This window comes from Salvelinus sp. IW2-2015, linkage group LG4p (genome assembly GCF_002910315.2).
Source record: "Salvelinus sp. IW2-2015 linkage group LG4p, ASM291031v2, whole genome shotgun sequence".
NCBI lineage: Eukaryota > Metazoa > Chordata > Actinopteri > Salmoniformes > Salmonidae > Salvelinus > Salvelinus sp. IW2-2015.
In genome coordinates, this window is record NC_036841.1 from 17,969,116 (window position 1) to 17,987,402 (window position 18,287).

Below are 18,287 nucleotides of genomic sequence, written 5' to 3' on the forward strand. Positions count from 1 at the left end.
GTGCAACACAGCATTCATAACCTAGCCCACAATGTCTGCTGTGTGGATCGAGCAGTCAACAAGTCGAGCAGTCATTTGAAAAAAAAAAAAAGAACATTTCAGCGAGACGGCTCAAAGTCGAAATCCATTAAAGCCAAGATAATGGAATTCATTGCCCTTGACAATCAACCGTTCCCTGCCATGGGTGATGTTAGTTTTCGCCGACTGGTCGAGCACTGGTACACTACCAAGTGCGCTATTTTTCAGATGTTGCCCTACCGGAGTTACACAGTAATAGTGTCACTTCTATTAGCTTCACAACATACATACTATAGAATGCCGTTTGGGTCTTTACGTGTCAAAAAACATACAGTAGCACTTTATTTTTTATTTCACCTTTATTTAACCAGGTAAGCTAGTTGAGGACATGTTCTCATTTACAACTGCAACCTGGCCAAGATAAAGCAAAGCAGTGCAACACAAACAACAACACAGAGTTAAACATGGAATAAACAAGCGTACAGTCAATAACACAATAGAAAAAAAGAAAGCCTCAGTACAGTGGGCAGCTGGGAGGAGATGATCTTATTCTCCATGGACTTAACAGTGTCCCAAAACTTTTTGGAGTTAGAGCTACAGGATGCAAATTTATGTTTGAAAAAGCTAGCTTTTGCTTTCCTGACTGACTGCGTCTATTGGTTCCTGACTTCCCTGAAAAGTTGCATATCGCGGGGACTATTCGATGCGAGTGTAGTCCGCCACAGGATGTTTTTGTGCAGTCAGATCTGGAGTGAACCAAGGGCTATATCTGTTCTTCGTTTTTTTGATAGGGGCATGCGTATTTAAGATGGTGAGGAAATTACTTTTAAAGAAGGACCAGGCATCCTCTACTGACGGGATGAGGTCAATATCCTTCCAGGATACCCGGGCCAGGTCGATTAGAAAGGCCTGCTCGCAGAAGTGTTTTAGGGAGCGTTTGACAGTGATGAGGGGTGGTCGTTTGACCGCGGACCCATAGCGGATGCAGGCAATGAGGCAGTGATCGCTGAGATCCTGATTGAAAACAGCAGAGGTGTATTTGGAGAGCAAGTGGGTGCCCATGTTTACGGATTTAGGGTTGTACCTGGTGGGTTCCTTGATAATTTGTGTGAGATTGAAGGCATCTACCTTAGATTGTAGGACTGCCGGGGTGTTAAGCATATCCCAGTTTCGGTCACCTAACAGAACGAACTCTGAAGATAGATGGGGGGCAATCAAGCACTGTCAAAGCTGTACAAAAAGAGTCTGCAAACAAGAAAACACCGGCCACGAACGATGTGTTTACAATACCGCGTTGGTAATAAAGCATAATTTGTTCGACCACAACTTCGGGGGTAGCTAGTTTTAGCTTGGTACCTGGCTAGCACCAATATAATCAGCCTGAAAACAACGACCAGTAGAAACTGCAGTCATTTTCATTATTCTTAGCAATGATTCAGGAATCCTTGTGGCTAGGTTGCCACTTGTTGTTTGCCTATTGAAATTGAACTTTAGTTAATGAAAATAAATAGCTAGCCAGCTACTTAACCCTGTTGCCCAAATCTAACGTTATAAGCAACCAGCTAGCTTAATCTGGCTAGTGAGTCTCGACCGGACTTGGTTATGTGTTGTGAAGCTAGCCACAATAAGGATTAGGCACAAATAGTGGAATATGCGGTTTGCCTTCAAAATAAAAGTATGTCATTGACAGTGATGCAAATGAAAACAAATAGTAGAATTATCACAATTCTATTTTGAAGGCTAACCCCAAAGTCCACTATTTGAGCTGATCCTTATTGTGGCTATCTTCACATAGATGGGTCCGACCACTATTAATCAATGTCTTATAAATTAGGGTTATTTTAGATGATGCCGACTAGCTATATAGTTAGCTAGCTAACTATAGCTACTGAAACAGATTGTCGTTTTGCTATGTTTTTGGGGAAGAACATTGTTTTCATCCATGAGCTAGCTAGCTTTTTTTTATTACCAGCACTGTAGGTGCGCGAGACAACTTTACCAGCATCATAGCATACGTATCGATGAATCGTTGTGACATGAAATATAAGTGATCGTGTAATCAATGTGTAATAACAATGTAAAAAATGTATATACGCGTTAAATTACTATGTGATGTGAACTCATATTCATGATTGGTCAACAAGCTAAGTTGACACGTCAAATAGTGTTATCTACTGGCCAATGTTTATTTTTTGACATGCAAAGACCCAAACGGCGTTCCATTGAAATCCTGGTTGAGAATGAAACGACTGAGCAAATGTATCAACGAAACAGCACAGCAAGTGAAAGAAATATGTTTTGATTATGTTTTACTGGTAACGGGGACATACGTAAATGGCAACAAAATAACTTTTTGGTCAGTGCGGTGTGTAAGCTATATTTAACTAGGCAGGTCAGTTAAGAACAAATTCCTATTTGTAATGACGGCCTACCCCGGCCAAACCCTGACGACGCAGGGCTAATTGAGCGCCGCCCTTTGGGACTCCCGATCACGGCCGGATGTGATAGCCGGGATTCGAACCAGGGACTGTAGTGACACTTCTTGCACTGAGATGCAGTGCCTTAGAATGCTGCGTCCATGTGTGCGTGTTAACTATTTAACTGTACTAGAATGCTTAAACATTTTCAATAATCAGTTATTGGTATCATTTTTTGGGGCAAGGAAAATATCGGATATCGGTATCGGCCAAAATTGTCATACCGGTGCATCACTACTAAGAATAGTAAAGCCCCCCTTACTGGCTCAAGCCAACCAATCAGACTGTTACCAAAAAATTGTGTTTGACCAGATACAATGCTATTTTACAGTAAACAAATTGACAAGACTACCAGCATGCTTAATAGGGAAGGACATTCAATAAGCACAGAACTTACACAAATGACTGATTGGCTGAGAGAAATTGCAGATAAAAAGATTGTGGGGGCTGTTGTGTTAGACATCAGTGTGGGTTTTGACATTATCGATCATAGCCTGCTACTGGAAAAACATAGGTGTTATGGCTTTACATCCCCTGCTATATTGTGGATTGAGAGTTACCTATCTAACAGAACACAGAGGGTGTTCAGTGGGGCCTCCAGGTAGAGTCAGGCATTTCCAAGGGCAGCTGTCTAGGCTCATTACTTTTTTCAATCTTAACTAATGACCTACCACTGGCTCTCAGTAAAGCCTGTGTGTCTATTGTATGTATGCTGATGACTCAACACGTCAGCTGCTACAGCAAGTGAAATCACTGCAACACTTAAAGAGCTGCAGTCAGTTTCAGAATGGGTGGCAAGAAATAAATGAGTCCTAAATATTACAAAAAGCATTATATTTGGGACAAATCATTCACTAAACCTCAACTAAATCTTGTAATGAATAAATGTGGAAATTTAACATGTTGAGGAGACGAAACTGCTTGGTACAACCTTGGATTGTAAAACTGTCATGGTCAAAACATATTGATGCAACAGCAGCAAAGCAGATGAGAGGTCTGTCCATAATAAAGCGCTAATCTGCCTTCTTAACAATGCTATCAACAAGGTAGGTGCTACAGGCCCTAGTTTTGTCGCACCTGGACTACTTTCCAGTTATGTGGCCAGGTGCCACAAAGAGGGACTTAGGAAATGTACAACGGGCCCAGAACAGTGCAGCACGGCTGGCCCTTAAATGTACACGGAGAGCTAACATTAATAATATGCATGTCAATCTCTCCTGGCTCAAGGTAGAGGAGAGATCGACTTCATCACTACTTGTATTTGTGAGAAGTATTGCCATGTTGAATGCACCGAGTTGTTTGTTTAAACAACTAGCACACAGCTCAGACACCTATGCATACCCAATACATGCCAACAGAGGTCTATTCACAGTCCCCAAGTCCAGCACAGACTATGGGCAGACACACAGTAAATCAAATCAAATTTTATTGGTCACATACACATGATTAGCAGATGTTATTGCGGGTGTAGCGAAATGCTAGTGCCTCTAGGTCTGATTGTGCAGTAATATCTAACAAATTATATGACATATACCCAATAAACACAATTCTAAGTAGGAATGAATTAAGACTGTATACATATGGACAAGTGATGTCAGAGCGGAACGGACTATGACACAGTAGAATAGTATAGAAAAAACAGTATATACAGTTGAAGTCGGAAGTTTACATACACTTACGTTGGAGTCATTAAAACTTGTTTTTTAAAGACTCCACAAATTTCTTGATAACAAACTATAGTTTTGGCAAGTCGGTTAGGACATCTACTTTGCGCATGACACAAGTACATTTTTCCAAAAATTGTTTACAGACAGAATATTTTACTTATAAATGCACTGTATCACAATTCCAGTGGGTTAGAAGTTTACATAAACTAAGTTGACTGTGCCTTTAAACAGCTTGGAAAATTCCAGAAAATGACGTCATTGCTTTAGAAGCTTCTGATAAATTATGTCAATTAGCCTGAGTCAATTGGAGGTGTACCTGTGGATGTAATTCATGGCCTACCTTCAAACTCAGTGCCTCTGCTTGACATCATGGGAAAATCAAAAGAAATCAGCCAAGACCTCAGAAAAAAATTGTAGACCTCCACAAGTCTGATTCATCCTTGGGAGAAATTTCCAAACGCCTGAAGGTACCACGTTCATCTGTACAAACAATAGTACGCAAGTATAAACACCATGGGACCACGCAGCCGTCATACCGCTCATCTCCTAGAGATGAACGTACCATGGTGCGAAAAGTGCAAATCAATCCCAGAACAACAGCAAAGGATCTTGTGAAGATGCTGGAGGAAACAGGTACAAAAGTATCCATATCCACAGTAAAACGAGTCCTATATCGACATAACCTGAAAGGCCGCTCAGCAAGGACGAAGCCACTGCTCCAAAACCGGCATAAAAAAGCCAGACTACGTTTGCAACTGCACATGGGCACAAGATTGTACTTTTTGGAGAAATGTCCTCTGGTCTGATGAAACAAAAATAGAACTGTTGGCCATAAGGACCATCGTTATGTTTTGGAGGAAAAAGGGGGAAGCTTGCAAGCCAAAGAACACCATCCCAACCGTGAAACACGGGGATGGTAGCATCATGGTGGGGTTGTTTTGCTGCAGGAGGGACTGGTGCACTTCACAAAATAGATGGCATCATGTGGCAGAAAAAGTATGTGGATATATTGAAGCAACATCTCAAGGCATCAGTCAGGAAGTTAAAGCTTGGTAGCAAATGGGTCTTCCAAATGGACAATGACCCAAGGCATACTTCCAAAGTTGTGGCAAAATGGCTTAAGGACAACAAAGTCAAGGTATTGGAGTGGCCATCACAAAGCCCTGACCTCAATCCCATAGAAAATGTGTGGGCAGAACTGAAAAAATGTGTGCGAACAAGGAGGCCTACAAACCTGACTCAGTTCCACCAGCTCTGTCAGAAGGAATGGGCCAAAATGCACCTAACTTATTGTGGAAAGCTTGTGGAAGGCTACCGAAACGTTTAACCCAGGTTAAACAATTTAAAGGCAATGCTACCAAATACTAATTGAGTGTACGTAAACTTCTGACCCACTGGGAATGTGATGAAAGAAATAAAAGCTGAAATAAATAATTCTCTACAATTATTCTGACTTGTCACATTCCTAAAATAAAGTGGTGATCCTAACTGACCTAAAACTGGGAATTTTTACTAGGATTAAATGTCAGGATTTGTGAAAAACTGAGTTTAAATGTATTTGGCGAAGGTGTATGTAAAATTCCGACTTCAACTGTACATATGAGATGAGTAATGCAAGATATGTAAACATTATTAAGTGACTAAGATACTGTAGATTAGTATAGAATACAGTATATACATATGAGATGAGTAATGCCACATATGTAAACATTATTAAAGTGACTAGTGTTCCATTCCTTAAAGTGGCCAGTGATTCCTAGTCTATGCCTATAAGCAGCAGCCTCTAATGTGCTAGTGATGGCTGTTTAACAGTCTGATGGCCTTGAGATAGAAGCTGTTTTTCAGTACTACATGGAACTCTATTCCACATCAAGTAACTCATGCAAGCAGTAAAATCTGATGTAAAAAAAAAAGAAAAGATAAAAATACACCTTATAGAACAGAGGGGACTGTGGAGACACACACAGGGACAGACACATGCATATACACACACACACACACGTAAACATGGATTTTGCATTATAGATATATGGCAGTAGAGTCGTGGCCTGAGGGCAGACACTTAATGTGTTGTGAAATGTTTTTAAAATTGTATGTAATTGCCTTAATGTTGATTGGCCCCAGGAAGTGGGGATAGATAATAAATACAAATACAATTACATGAATTTGTCCCAATACTTTTGGTCCCCTAAAATGGGGGGACTACGTACAAAAAAGTGCTGTATTTTCTAAACGGTTCACCCGATATGGATGAAAATATCTTCAAATAAATAGTAATTGTATCATTTGCTATAGTACAGAGCCAAAACAACAAAAAAATGTCTCACTGTCACAATACTTTTGCAGCTCACTGTATACATAAAGAGTAAAAATGAATACCAACCTTGGCAGTCTTGGCGTAGTACAGAGTCCTCCCACGCAGTTTGAAGTAGCGTCTCTTCCAGCGCTGGAAAGAGCTGGTCTGTTTTACCAATTTGCCCTCCTTCAGGATCGTCTGCACAGGATGACAACGTAGGGAGACTAGAGTCAGTGACGTCCACATCCTCCCAAACACACACACACACTAACGGACACGCACACACACACAAAAACCAGTGATGCATGGGATCATCCATGTGCAGCCTTATCAAAACATCAACCCCATGACTATATAAATAAGAATATAATATCATCATGAACCACACAACCTTTTCTCGGGAACGTCTGTGAAATCGAATGTATAATCCCCTGAGCTGCACTAACAATGCCAGCCATTCACAATGTCTGAACGATGTCTCCCTTAATCTACCAAGCTTAGCTACCCGAACCCCTGCAGCACTGAGCACTCTTACCACCAGCACCGTTATATCATCTCTCTGCCCAGAGATATAGCCTAGCCTAGCTCCTCTACTCTGACATATAGGGGGTTTGGACAGGAGCATTGGCCATGGTCGATATACATATCCAGGGAGGCAGAGTCACTGAACTGGGCTTGACATTAAGACATTGCCAAAGCTGGAGAGCGGAGACACAAAGTCAGTTCACAAATAAACCCACCTAGTGCCTAAATATAGGAAGGAGATAGGCCTACTACCCCTGAATATCAAATCAACCCCGGCTAGTTACTACTCCCTACGTACTTGTGTAGGCCTGAGAGGATGGGATAGAATAATTGAATTCTACCTGGCCAATCAGAGAGCAACCCACCATATTGCTTCCTCTCGGATTTAAACTCAGCAAAAAAAGAAACGTCCCGTTTTCAGGACCCTGTCTTTCAAAGATAATTTGTAAAAATCCAAATAACTTCACAGATCTTCATTGTAAAGGGTTTAAACACTGTTTCCCATGCTTGCTCAATGAACCATAAACAATTAATGAACATGCACCTGTGGAATGGTCGTTAAGACACTAACAGCTTACAGACGGTAGGCAATTAAGGTCACAGTTATGAAAACTTAGGATATTAAAGAGGCCTTTCTACTGACTCTGAAAAACACCAAAAGAAAGATGCCCAGGGTCCCTGCTCATCTGCGGGACACTTGCCTTAGGCATGCTGCAAGGAGGCATGAGGACTGCAGATGTGGCCAGGGTAATAAATTGCAATGTCTGTACTGTGAGACGCTGAAGACAGCGCTACAGGGAGACAGGACGGACAGCTGATCGTCCTCGCAGTGGCAGACCATGTGTAACAACACCTGCACAGGATCGGTACATCACACCTTCGGGAGCAGGTACAGGATGGCAACAACAACTGCCCGAGTTACACCAGGAACGCACAATCCCTCCATCAGTGCTCAGACAGTCCGCAATAGTCTAAGAGAGGCTGGACTGAGGGCTTGTAGGCCTGTCACCAGACGTCACCGGCAACAATGTCGCCTACAGGCACAAACCCACCGTCGCTGGACCAGACAGGACTGGCAAAAAGTGCTCTTCACTGACGAGTCGCGGTTTTGTCTCACCAGGGGTGATAGTCGGATTCGCGTTTATCGTCGAAGGAATGAGCGTTACACCGAGGCCTGTACTCTGGAGCAGGATCGATTTGGAGGTGGAGGGTCCGTCATGGTCTGGGGCGGTGTGTCAGGCCTCTCAAGGTTCCGTTTTAGGACCACTATTGTTTTCACTATATATTTTACCTCTTGGGGATGTTATTCGAAAACATAATGTTAACTTTCACTGCTATGCGGATGACACACAGCTGTACATTTCAATGAAACATGTGAACCCCAAATTGCCCTCGCTAGAAGCCTGTGTTTCAGACATAAGGAAGTGGATGGCTGCAAACTTTCTACTTTTAAACTCGGACAAAACAGAGATGCTTGTTCTAGGTCCCAAGAACAAAAGAGATCTTCTGTTAATCTGACAATTAATCTTGATGGTTGTAAAGTCTCTCAAATAAAACTGTGAAGGACCTCGGCGTTACTCTTGACCCTGATCTCTCTTTTGACGAACTATCAAGACTGTTTCAAGGACAGCTTTTTTCCATCTACGTAACATTGCAAAATCAGAAATTTTCTGTCCAAAATGATGCAGAAAAATGGATCCATGCATTTGTTACTTCTAGGTTAGACTACTGCATGCTCTACTTTCCGGCTACCCGATAAAGCACTAAATAAACTTCAGTTAGTGCTAAATACGGCTGCTAGAATCCTGACTAGAACCAAGAAATTTGATCATATTACTCCAGTGCTAGCTTCCCTCACCTGGCTTCCTGAAGGCAAGGGCTGATTTCAAGGTTATACTGTTAACCTATAAAGCGTTACATGGGCTTGCCTACCTATCTTTCCGAGTTGGTCCTGCCGTACATACCTATACGTACGCTACGGTCACAAGACGCAGGCCTCCTAATTGTCCCTAGAATTTCTAAGCAAACAGCGGGAGGCAGGCTTTCTCCTATAGATCTCCATTTATGGAACGGTCTGCCTACCCATGTGAGAGACGCAGACTCGGTCTCAACCTTTAAGTCTTTACTGAAGACTTATCTCTTCAGTAGGTCATATTGATTGAGTGTAGTCTGGCCAGGAGTGTGAAGGTGAACGGAAAGGCTCTGGAGCAACGAACCGCCCTGCGTCTCTGCCTGGCCGGTTCCCCTCTCTCCACTGGGATTCTCTGCCTCTAACCCTATTACAGGGGCTGAATCACTGGCTTACTGGTGCTCTCATGCCGTCCCTGGGAGGGGTGCGTAACTTGAGTGGGTTGAATACTGACGTGATCTTCCTGTCTGGGTTGGCGCCCCCCCCCTTGGTTTGTGCTGTGGTGGAGATCTTGTGGGCTATACTCGGCCTTGTCTCAGGATTGTAAGTTGGTGGTTGAAGTTATCCCTCTAGTGGTGTGGGGCTGCTTTGGCAAAGTGGGTGGGGTTATATCCTTCCTGTTTGGCCCTGTCCGGGGGTTTCTTCTGATGGGGCCACAGTGGCTCCTGACCCCTCCTGTCTCCAGCCTCCAGATTTATGCTGCAGTAGTTTATGTGTCGGGGGGCAAGGGTCAGTGTGGTTATACCTGGAGTACTTCTCCTATCTTATCCAGTGTCTGTGTGAATTTAAGTATGCTCTCTCTAATTCTCTCGTTCTCTCTTTCTTTCTCTCTCGGAGAACCTGAGCCCTAGGACCATACGTCACGGCAAACGGGCATGATGACTCCTTGCTGTCCCCAGTCCGCCTGGCCTTGCTGCTATTCCAGTTTCAACTGTTCTGCCTGCGGTTATGGAACCCCTACCTGTCCCAGACCTGCTGTTTTCAACTCTTAATGATCGGCTATGAAAAGCCAACTGATATTATTCCTGATTATTATTTGCCATGTTGTCATTTATGAACATTTTGAAAATCTTGGCTCTCTCTAATTCTCTCCTTCTCTCTTTCTTTCTCTCGGAGGACCTGAGCCCTAGGACCATACGTCAGGACTACCGGGCATGATGACTCCTGCTGTCCCCAGTCCACCTGGCCTTGCTGCTATTCCAGTTTCAACTGTTCTGCCTGCGGTTATGGAACCGCCACCTGTCCCAGACCTGCTATTTTCAACTCTTAATGATCGGCTATGAAAAGCCAACTGAAAATTATTCATGATTATTATTTGACCATGCTTGTCACTTATGAACATTTTGAACATCTTGGCATAGTTCTGTTATAATCTCCACCCGGCACAGCCAGAAGAGGACTGGCCACCCCTCATAGCCTGGTTCCTCTCTAGGTTTCTTCCTAGGTTTTGGCCTTTCTAGGGAGTTTTTCCTAGCCACCGTGCTTCTACACTGCATTGCTTGCTGTGTGGTTTTAGGCTGGGTTTCTGTACAGCACTTCGAGATATTAGCTGATGTACGAGGCAGGTATATAAAAAACTTGATTTGATGATTTGATTGATAGCGTCATCGGACTGACGTTGTTGTCATTGCAGGCATTCAACGCTGTGCGTTACAGGGAAGACATCTCCTCCCTCATGTGGTACCCTCCTGCAGGCTCATCTTGACATGACTATCCAGCATGACAATGCCACCAGATCAACTGCTCATTCCGTGCGTGATTTCCTGCAAGACAAGAATGTCAGTGTTCTGCCATGGCCAGCGAAGAGCTCGGATCTCAATCCCATTGAGCACGTCTGGGACCTGTTGGATCGGGAGCGGCGGGCCATTCCCCCAGAAATGTCCGGGAACTTGCAGTGCCTTGGTGGAAGAGTGGGTTAACATCTCACAGCAAGAACTGGCAAATCTGGTGCAGTCCATGAGGAGTAGATGCCTGCAGTACTTAATGCAGCTGGTGGCCACACCAGATACTGACTGTTACTTTTGATTTGACCTGCTCTTTGTTCAGGCACACATTATCATTTTTTGTTAGTCACATGACTGTGGAACTTGTTCCGTTTATGGTCTCAGTTGTTGCATCTTGTTATGTTCATACAAATATTTACACATGTTAAGTTTGCTGAAAATAAATGCAGTTGACAGTGAGAGGACCTTTCTTTTTTTGCTGAGTTTATGACATAAATGATTTTTTGTTAACTAGTAAATAGTAGCCTACAGCAAAGCGTGTTTAAATTATTTCTAACTTGTTAACAATTTCTGCTAGTTAGTTTTTGCAACCATGTGGGTTTTAGATTGCTTGAGCTGCTAATTCACCTGTTTCCATACGTTCATTTTAAAATATTTATCTTACAAAAGGAGTTGCAATCTAATTGCTAACTTATTATCTGTACATGGAATTGTATTTGGGGTTTTCTTACTGATTTTTTCTAATCTTGACTAGAGGTCGACCGATTATGATTTTTCAACGCCGATACCGATTATTGGGGACCAAAAAAAGCCGATACCAATTAAATCGGACGATTTTTTAAATGTATTTGTAATAATGACAATTACAACAATACGAATGAACACTTATTTTAACTAATATAATACATCAATAAAATCAATGTAGCCTCAAATAAATAATGAAACATGTTCAATTTGGTTTAAATAATGCAAAAACAAAGTGTTGAGAAGAAATAAAAGTGCAAATAGTGCCATGTAAAAGCTAACATTTAAGTTCCTTGCTCAGAAAATGAGAACATATGAAAGCTGGTGGTTCCTTTTAAAATGAGTCTTCAAAATTCCCAGGTAAGAAGTTTTAGGTTGTAGTTATTATAGGAATTATAGGACTATTTCTCTCTATACCATTTGTATTTCATATACCTTTGACTATTGGATGTTCTTATAGGCACTTTAGTATTGCCAGTGTAACAGTATAGCTTCCGTCCCTTTCCTCGCCCCTACCTGGGCTCGAACCAGGAACAAATCGACAACAGCCACCTTCGAAGCATCGTTACCCATCGCTCCACAAATGCCGCGGCCCTTGCAGGGCAAGGGGAACAACTACTCCAAGTCTCAGAGTGAGTGACGTCACCGATTGAAACGCTATTAGCGCACACCCCGCTAACTAGCTAGCAATTTCACATCGGTTACACCAGCCTAATCTCGGGAGTTGATAGGCTTGAAGTCATAAACAGCGCAATGCTTGAAGCACAACGACGAGCTGCTGGCTAAAGGCCTACCATCGCTCAGTCAGACTGCTCTATCAAATCATAGACTTAATTATAACATAATAACACACAGAAATACGAGCCTTAGGTCATTAATATGGTCAAATCCAGAAACGATTATCTCGAAAAAACATTTATTATTTCAGTGAAATACGGAACCGTTCCGTATTTATATAGGATTGAGGTCAGAGCTTTGTGATGGCCACTCCAATACCTTGACTTTGTTGTCCTTAAGCTATTTTGCCACAACTTTGGAAGTATGCTTGGGGTCAATGTCCATTTGGAAGACCCATTTGCTACCAAGCTTTAACTTCCTGACTGATGCCTTGAGATGTTGCTTCAATATATCCACATACTTTTCCTGCCACATGATGCCATCTATTTTGTGAAGTGCACCAGTCCCTCCTGCAGCAAAGCACCCCCACAACATGATGCTGCCACCCCCGTGCTTCACGGTTGGGATGGTGTTCTTCAGCTTGCAAGCATCCCCCTTTTTCCTCCAAACATAACGATGGCCAAACAGTTCTATTTTTGTTTCATCAGACCAGAGGACATTTCTCCAAAATCTACAATCTTTGTCCCCATTTGCAGTTGCAAACCGTAGTCTGGCTTCTTTTATGTTTATACTTGCGTACTATTGTTTGTACAGATGAACGTGGTACCTTCAGGCGTTTGGAAATTTCTCCCAAGGATGAACCAGACTTTGAAGGTAGGCCTTTAAATACATCCACAGGTACACCTTCAATTGAAATGATGTCAATTGGCCTATCAGAAGCTTCTAAAGCCATGACATCATTTTCTGGAATTTTCCAAGCTGTTTAAAGGCACAGTCAACTTAGTGTATGTAAACCTCTGACCCCACTGGAATTGTGATACAGTGAATTATAAGTGAAATAATCGGTTGGTAAACAATTGTTGGAAAAATGACTTGTGTCATGCACAAAGTAGATGTCCTAACCAACTTGCCAAAACTATAGTTTGTTATCAAGAAATTTGTGGAGTGGTTGAAAAACGAGTTTTAATGACTCCAAACTAAGTGTATGTAAACTTCCGACTTCAACTGTATATGAAGGATCATCAAGCACCAATCTACCTCACCAAGCAAAGTGAGAAGAATAAGAGCACCACATTGAAGCTGCCCAGCAGGGAGACCATCATATCTGGTGTTCAGACTCCACTTGCAGATGTAAGAGAAGAAATCTGTACTGCCCTGCCCACTTCACTGTTGCGCCAAGCAGAGGAAACTGCAGTTCTGAAATACATCAAAAAGCGTGAAGACTTCTGCCTGAAGTCAATACACGCCGCAGCGTACATGTTGGACCCCAAGTATGCTGGCAAAAGCATCCTGTCTGGTGCAGAGATCAACAAGGTCATCACTACCGTGTCTCGCCACCTTGGCCTGGATGAGGGCAAGGTTCTTGGCAGTCTGGCGAAGTACACGTCCAAGCAAGGGCTTTGGGATGGTGATGCAATATGGCAGTCGTACCAACATATCTCATCAGCCACCTGGTGGAAGGGACTTTGTGGATCTGAGGCTCTTTCCCCGTTGCCTCCATCATCCTCCAAATCCCACCAACATCAGCCGCCTCAGAGCGCAACTGGTTCTTGTTTGGGAATACACACACCAAAGCACGCAACAGGCTGACCAATACAAGGGTTGAAAAATTGGTGGCCATCCGGGCAAGTTTTACGCTTTTTGAGCCTGACAACGATGCATCCTCAACAAGGTTGGACAGTGACAGTGAAGATGAGGCCTCAGAGTCTGATGTTCAAGAGGTGGACATTGAGGTCCAGGGAGAAGCAATGGAAGCTTGAGAGGAAGACAACCAAAGCTTTAGTTTCTAGACTATCATTTTATAGATGTTGAAAACGTTTTTGGGAGATGCGATGGATCATTGGGAATCATTCAATATTCCCTTTCTTTTGTTGTTCAGTGAAATCCTCCCATGTGAAGAGTCAACTCATTTCATTCAAGTTCGTAACTAAATAGATATTTTTATTTCTATTGTTAGGATTTAATAATTTGCAATTATGTCTACTTATGATAAGGTAAAATGTTTATGTTTCTGTCTCCATATGATATGGTAAATATATCCAATGCAAAAAACATCTACATTTAAATGGTATTAATATTAATTTGCATATATTTCTGTTAATTCCCAAATATTCCCATGGGATGTTTCCACCTCTGAATATTCCCCAAAATGTGCAACCCTAGTCTGAATACTTTTTGAATGCACTGTACGCTGCTGCTGCTCTATGTTTATTATCTATGCATAGTCACGTTACCCCTACCTACATGTAGATATTACCTTGACTACCCCGTAGCCCTACACATTGTACCGGAACCCCTTCTATATAGCCTCGTTATTCCTTTTTTATTGTGTTTCTATTTTTTCTTTAGCATTATTATGCATTGTTGGTTAAGGGCTCGTAAGTAAGCATTTCACGGTAAGGTTGTTGTATTCGGCATGTTGTATTCGGCAAAACCAATTCTTCCTTTGGCCGCCTCTCCTTACAGTTCTCTGCTGCCAATGACTGGAACGAACTACAAAAATCTCTGAAACTGGAAACACTTATCTCCCTCACTAGCTTAAAGCATCAGCTGTCAGAGCAGCTCATAGATTACTGCACCTGTACATAGCCCATCTATAATTTAGCCCAAACAACTACCTCTTTCCCTACTGTATTTATTTATTTATTTTGCTCCTTTGCACCCCATTATTTCTATCTCCACTTTGCACTTTCTTCCACTGCAAGTCAACCATTCCAGTGTTTTACTTGCTATATTGTATTTACTTCGCCACCATGGCCTTTCTTTGCCTTTCACCTCCCTTATCTCACCTCATTTGCTCACATTGTATATAGACTTATTTTTCTACTGTATTATTGACTGTATGTTTTTTTTTTTTTTTTTATCCCCATGTGTTGTTGTATGTGTCGAACTGCCTTGCTTTATCTTGGCCAGGTCGCAATTGTAAATGAGAACGTGTTCTCAACTTGCCTACCTGGTTAAATAAAGGTGAAAAAATGTGACAAATCCAATTTTACAGGACTTTAACCCTAATCCCTAGCATAGCTAATGTTAGCCAGCTATCCACAACGAAATGGAATTCTTAACATATCATAAGAAATGGATGATGGACATTCCCAAATTAATACATACAATACGAAACATAACATAATAAATGGACCAGCTTGGATTTAGGTAAAGAATAATACGAAACGCTCAGAGTCTAGGTTGAATTACTGCATTCCCACTGGGCACACACTGGTTGAATCAACGTTGTTTCCACATTTCAATGAAATTACATTGAACAAACATTGAATAGACGTTGAATTAACGTCTGTGCCCAGTGGGTTATTTCATCTGCAATTGTTCTTCTGCTATTTATGCTGTTACCAATAATATTGACATGTTAATAATATTTTCTGACTACAATTAATGTGTCATCTTTTAACTCAAATCTGTTAGCTTCCAAAATGTAAGTAGGTATATCTAGCTGTCGCGCCTGGTGTCATAGCCGTAACATAGTAAATGTAAATCCAGGACATGCAAATTAATATGATATGTTGTTTTTGGTATGCGTACATAACACGAACGTCCAGCAACTCAAAGGTTGTGAGCTCGAATCTCATCACAGACAACTTTAGCATTTTAACTAATTAGCTAACTAACGACTTACTACGTTTTAGCTACTTTGCAACTTAGCATGTTAGCTAACCCGTCCCCTAACTGCAACCCATTAAGCTAACCCTTCCCCTAACCAAAACTTAACCCTTTAACCTAACTCCTAAACTTAACCCTAAATCCTAGTCTAGCTAACGGATATACGTACAGAATAATACGAAATGCTCTGAGACCAGGTTGCTGCCAGCCAACTGAAAACACATTCTGATGGAATGGCTCGTCCTGCGCTTTGTATAAACCCAGAGAATATATTGGTTCCTTTCTTTCCTTCCTTTCTAAATACAGCAATGTGAACGCAAATAGGACTCGGCACACAAAATAGGTGAAGTGAAGTGGCAAAAGAGTTGAGTCCTCTTTCAAAGGCAAGGGCAGTGTGAATACAACGACAACTGTTTAGCTTATTTTTTTCTTCTCAGAGTTCACTTTAAAAAGAGGACTGAAATCGGTTATTTTAAAAAGGGGCCTATATGTGAAATCACTCTTGAAAGGAAAAGCATTAGCCAAAACATAGCCTGTCTCCATTGTACAATATTGTAAATTACAACATATTTGTTGGCAGATAAGTGCTCCTGAAAACGTATTGCTAGTTATGAATATCAAACGAGATGCTGAATGAATCAATTGCGATAGTAGTTAGAAGAAAAAACTAGCTAGAGCTAGCCAACAGAATCGAGGAGTATCATATTGCTATGAAACAGCTGGCCATTCACATATGGAGCTATTTAGCAGCAGTAATCCACGGATTTAATATATTTTAAATTAAAATAGATTAAGGTTTTGGTGAAGGTTAGCTAACGTTACGATTTATCAACACCCAGTAATGATACCGTTAGGTGTGGTGCTGATGATAGTACAGTAACGTTACTGATATCGAGAGCTCGAGCTATTATAGTTCCTTCCAGCTAGCGCAAGCGAGACCTGTCCGGGGACCCTACTCGCCATCTCGCGGATGGAGAGAGACAGGAAAGAGCGGTGTTTCCCATCTGGCCTCCCAAAGCTAGAAAATTAGCATAGCGGATGGAGAGAACAGCTACCGAAAAGTATGGTCAGCTTTGAATTGCAATGTTACCAATGCAATTACAGGTTACCTTGCTTCGTATCTGACCCGATGTGGAAACTTTGCGTATTAATTTCTGCGGAGATCCATGTTCCTGCTCTGGTTCACTATCCGAAGATTCATCCAGGCATCTTGCCGTGGCCTCGACTCGGACTGCCACCGCCATATCGTTCGCCCCCAGGGAATGATATATACAATGAGTGGAAGGTGGAGTCATGAGGAATTAGCACCCCCTTGTGGTCAAGACAGGGCAAAGCAGCACCAATGTGGACTCGGTTTTTTTCTCAACTCATGCATCCTCCTGCTCCTCTCTCGCCTTCTTTTGGAAAAGGGTCAAAGGTAATCGAGGAGAGGCGGCGAGGAGAAGGAAAGTTTACGAAAATGAGCTTGTATGAAGTTGGTGTCAATTAGTGACCCAATCAGTTCTTTCAAATGAATCTTAATCTGTTCTGAGCTGCACTTCATAATGTAATTGAATCCCACATTAATTATGATAGACTCAATTTCCTGATGCTGGTTTGAAATGTTTGGGAGCAGCTTATTGATGTCCTGTACTCGTGCTCCTGGATAGCACAACATTTTTGCTCCGGTCAGTGGAAATATATTGCATATCGCAATATTTCAAAATACAATCGTGGTAAAAACATAGTTTGGAAAGCAAAAGGCTATTGCTGTAAAGAGAATACAATGAAAAGACTCTAATCTGTCTTTTAGTTAGGCAATCAAAATGCTCAACTTAATTGAACGAACTCTACGCTATACTCTGTGCTATAGACTCTTAGAAAAAAGGTGCTATTTAGAACCATAAAGGGGACAGCTGAAGAACACTGGTTCTAGATAGCACCTTTTTTTCTAAGAGTGTATAGCATAGAGTAGACCCGAACTATAGGCTATATCAGATATGTTTCTTTTTTCTTTGCACAACATGTTGCCTTTTCTAAACACATTGGGGACCATGGGAGAACCCTTTGAATAATCAAGTTTGGTTCCACGTAGAACGTTTTTGGATTTCATGTAGAACCCTTTCCACAGAGGGTTCGGCATAGAACCCAAAATAGTTTGATCTTGAACCAAAAAGGGTTCTCCTATGGGGACAGCGACAGAACCCTTTTGGAACCCTTTCTTCTAAGAGTGTAAGCGCTCAGCCATTGAACAGTCTTTTTTGCAAACAGTAATTGAGTTAAATTATGACTATCCAATTTACTCATCACGAATAATTACGAATAATAAGCCATCTTACATAAGTCTGAAAATGCGATGATGCATGGAATGCTTTACAATGAAGGTGAATATTTATGGTGAACATTTTAGATGTCTCAGATCCACTGGGCACTGCCATCAGTTCAACGTCTAGTTTTGATTGACACTTGGTGGAGTTGTCAACTAACATGAATTCC

At 41.8% G+C, this 18,287-nt stretch overlaps 1 protein-coding gene across 4 annotated transcripts in view; it reads right to left on the reverse strand.

The window, feature by feature from the left end:
* LOC111960631 (diacylglycerol kinase delta) overlaps positions 1-17,067 on the reverse strand; it is an 86,404-nt gene extending 69,337 nt beyond the window's left edge. For all 4 annotated transcript variants that reach the window (XM_023982717.2, XM_023982716.2, XM_023982718.2 and 1 more), the window contains exons 1-2: positions 16,922-17,067; positions 6,546-6,656 (exon numbers count right to left, since the gene is read on the reverse strand). In XM_023982717.2, the coding sequence (XP_023838485.1) occupies positions 6,546-6,656; positions 16,922-17,056 (246 nt within the window). In that variant the 5' untranslated portion in view covers positions 17,057-17,067. The remainder of the gene's footprint in view (positions 1-6,545; positions 6,657-16,921) is intronic.
* Positions 17,068-18,287: the final 1,220 nt, after the last annotated feature.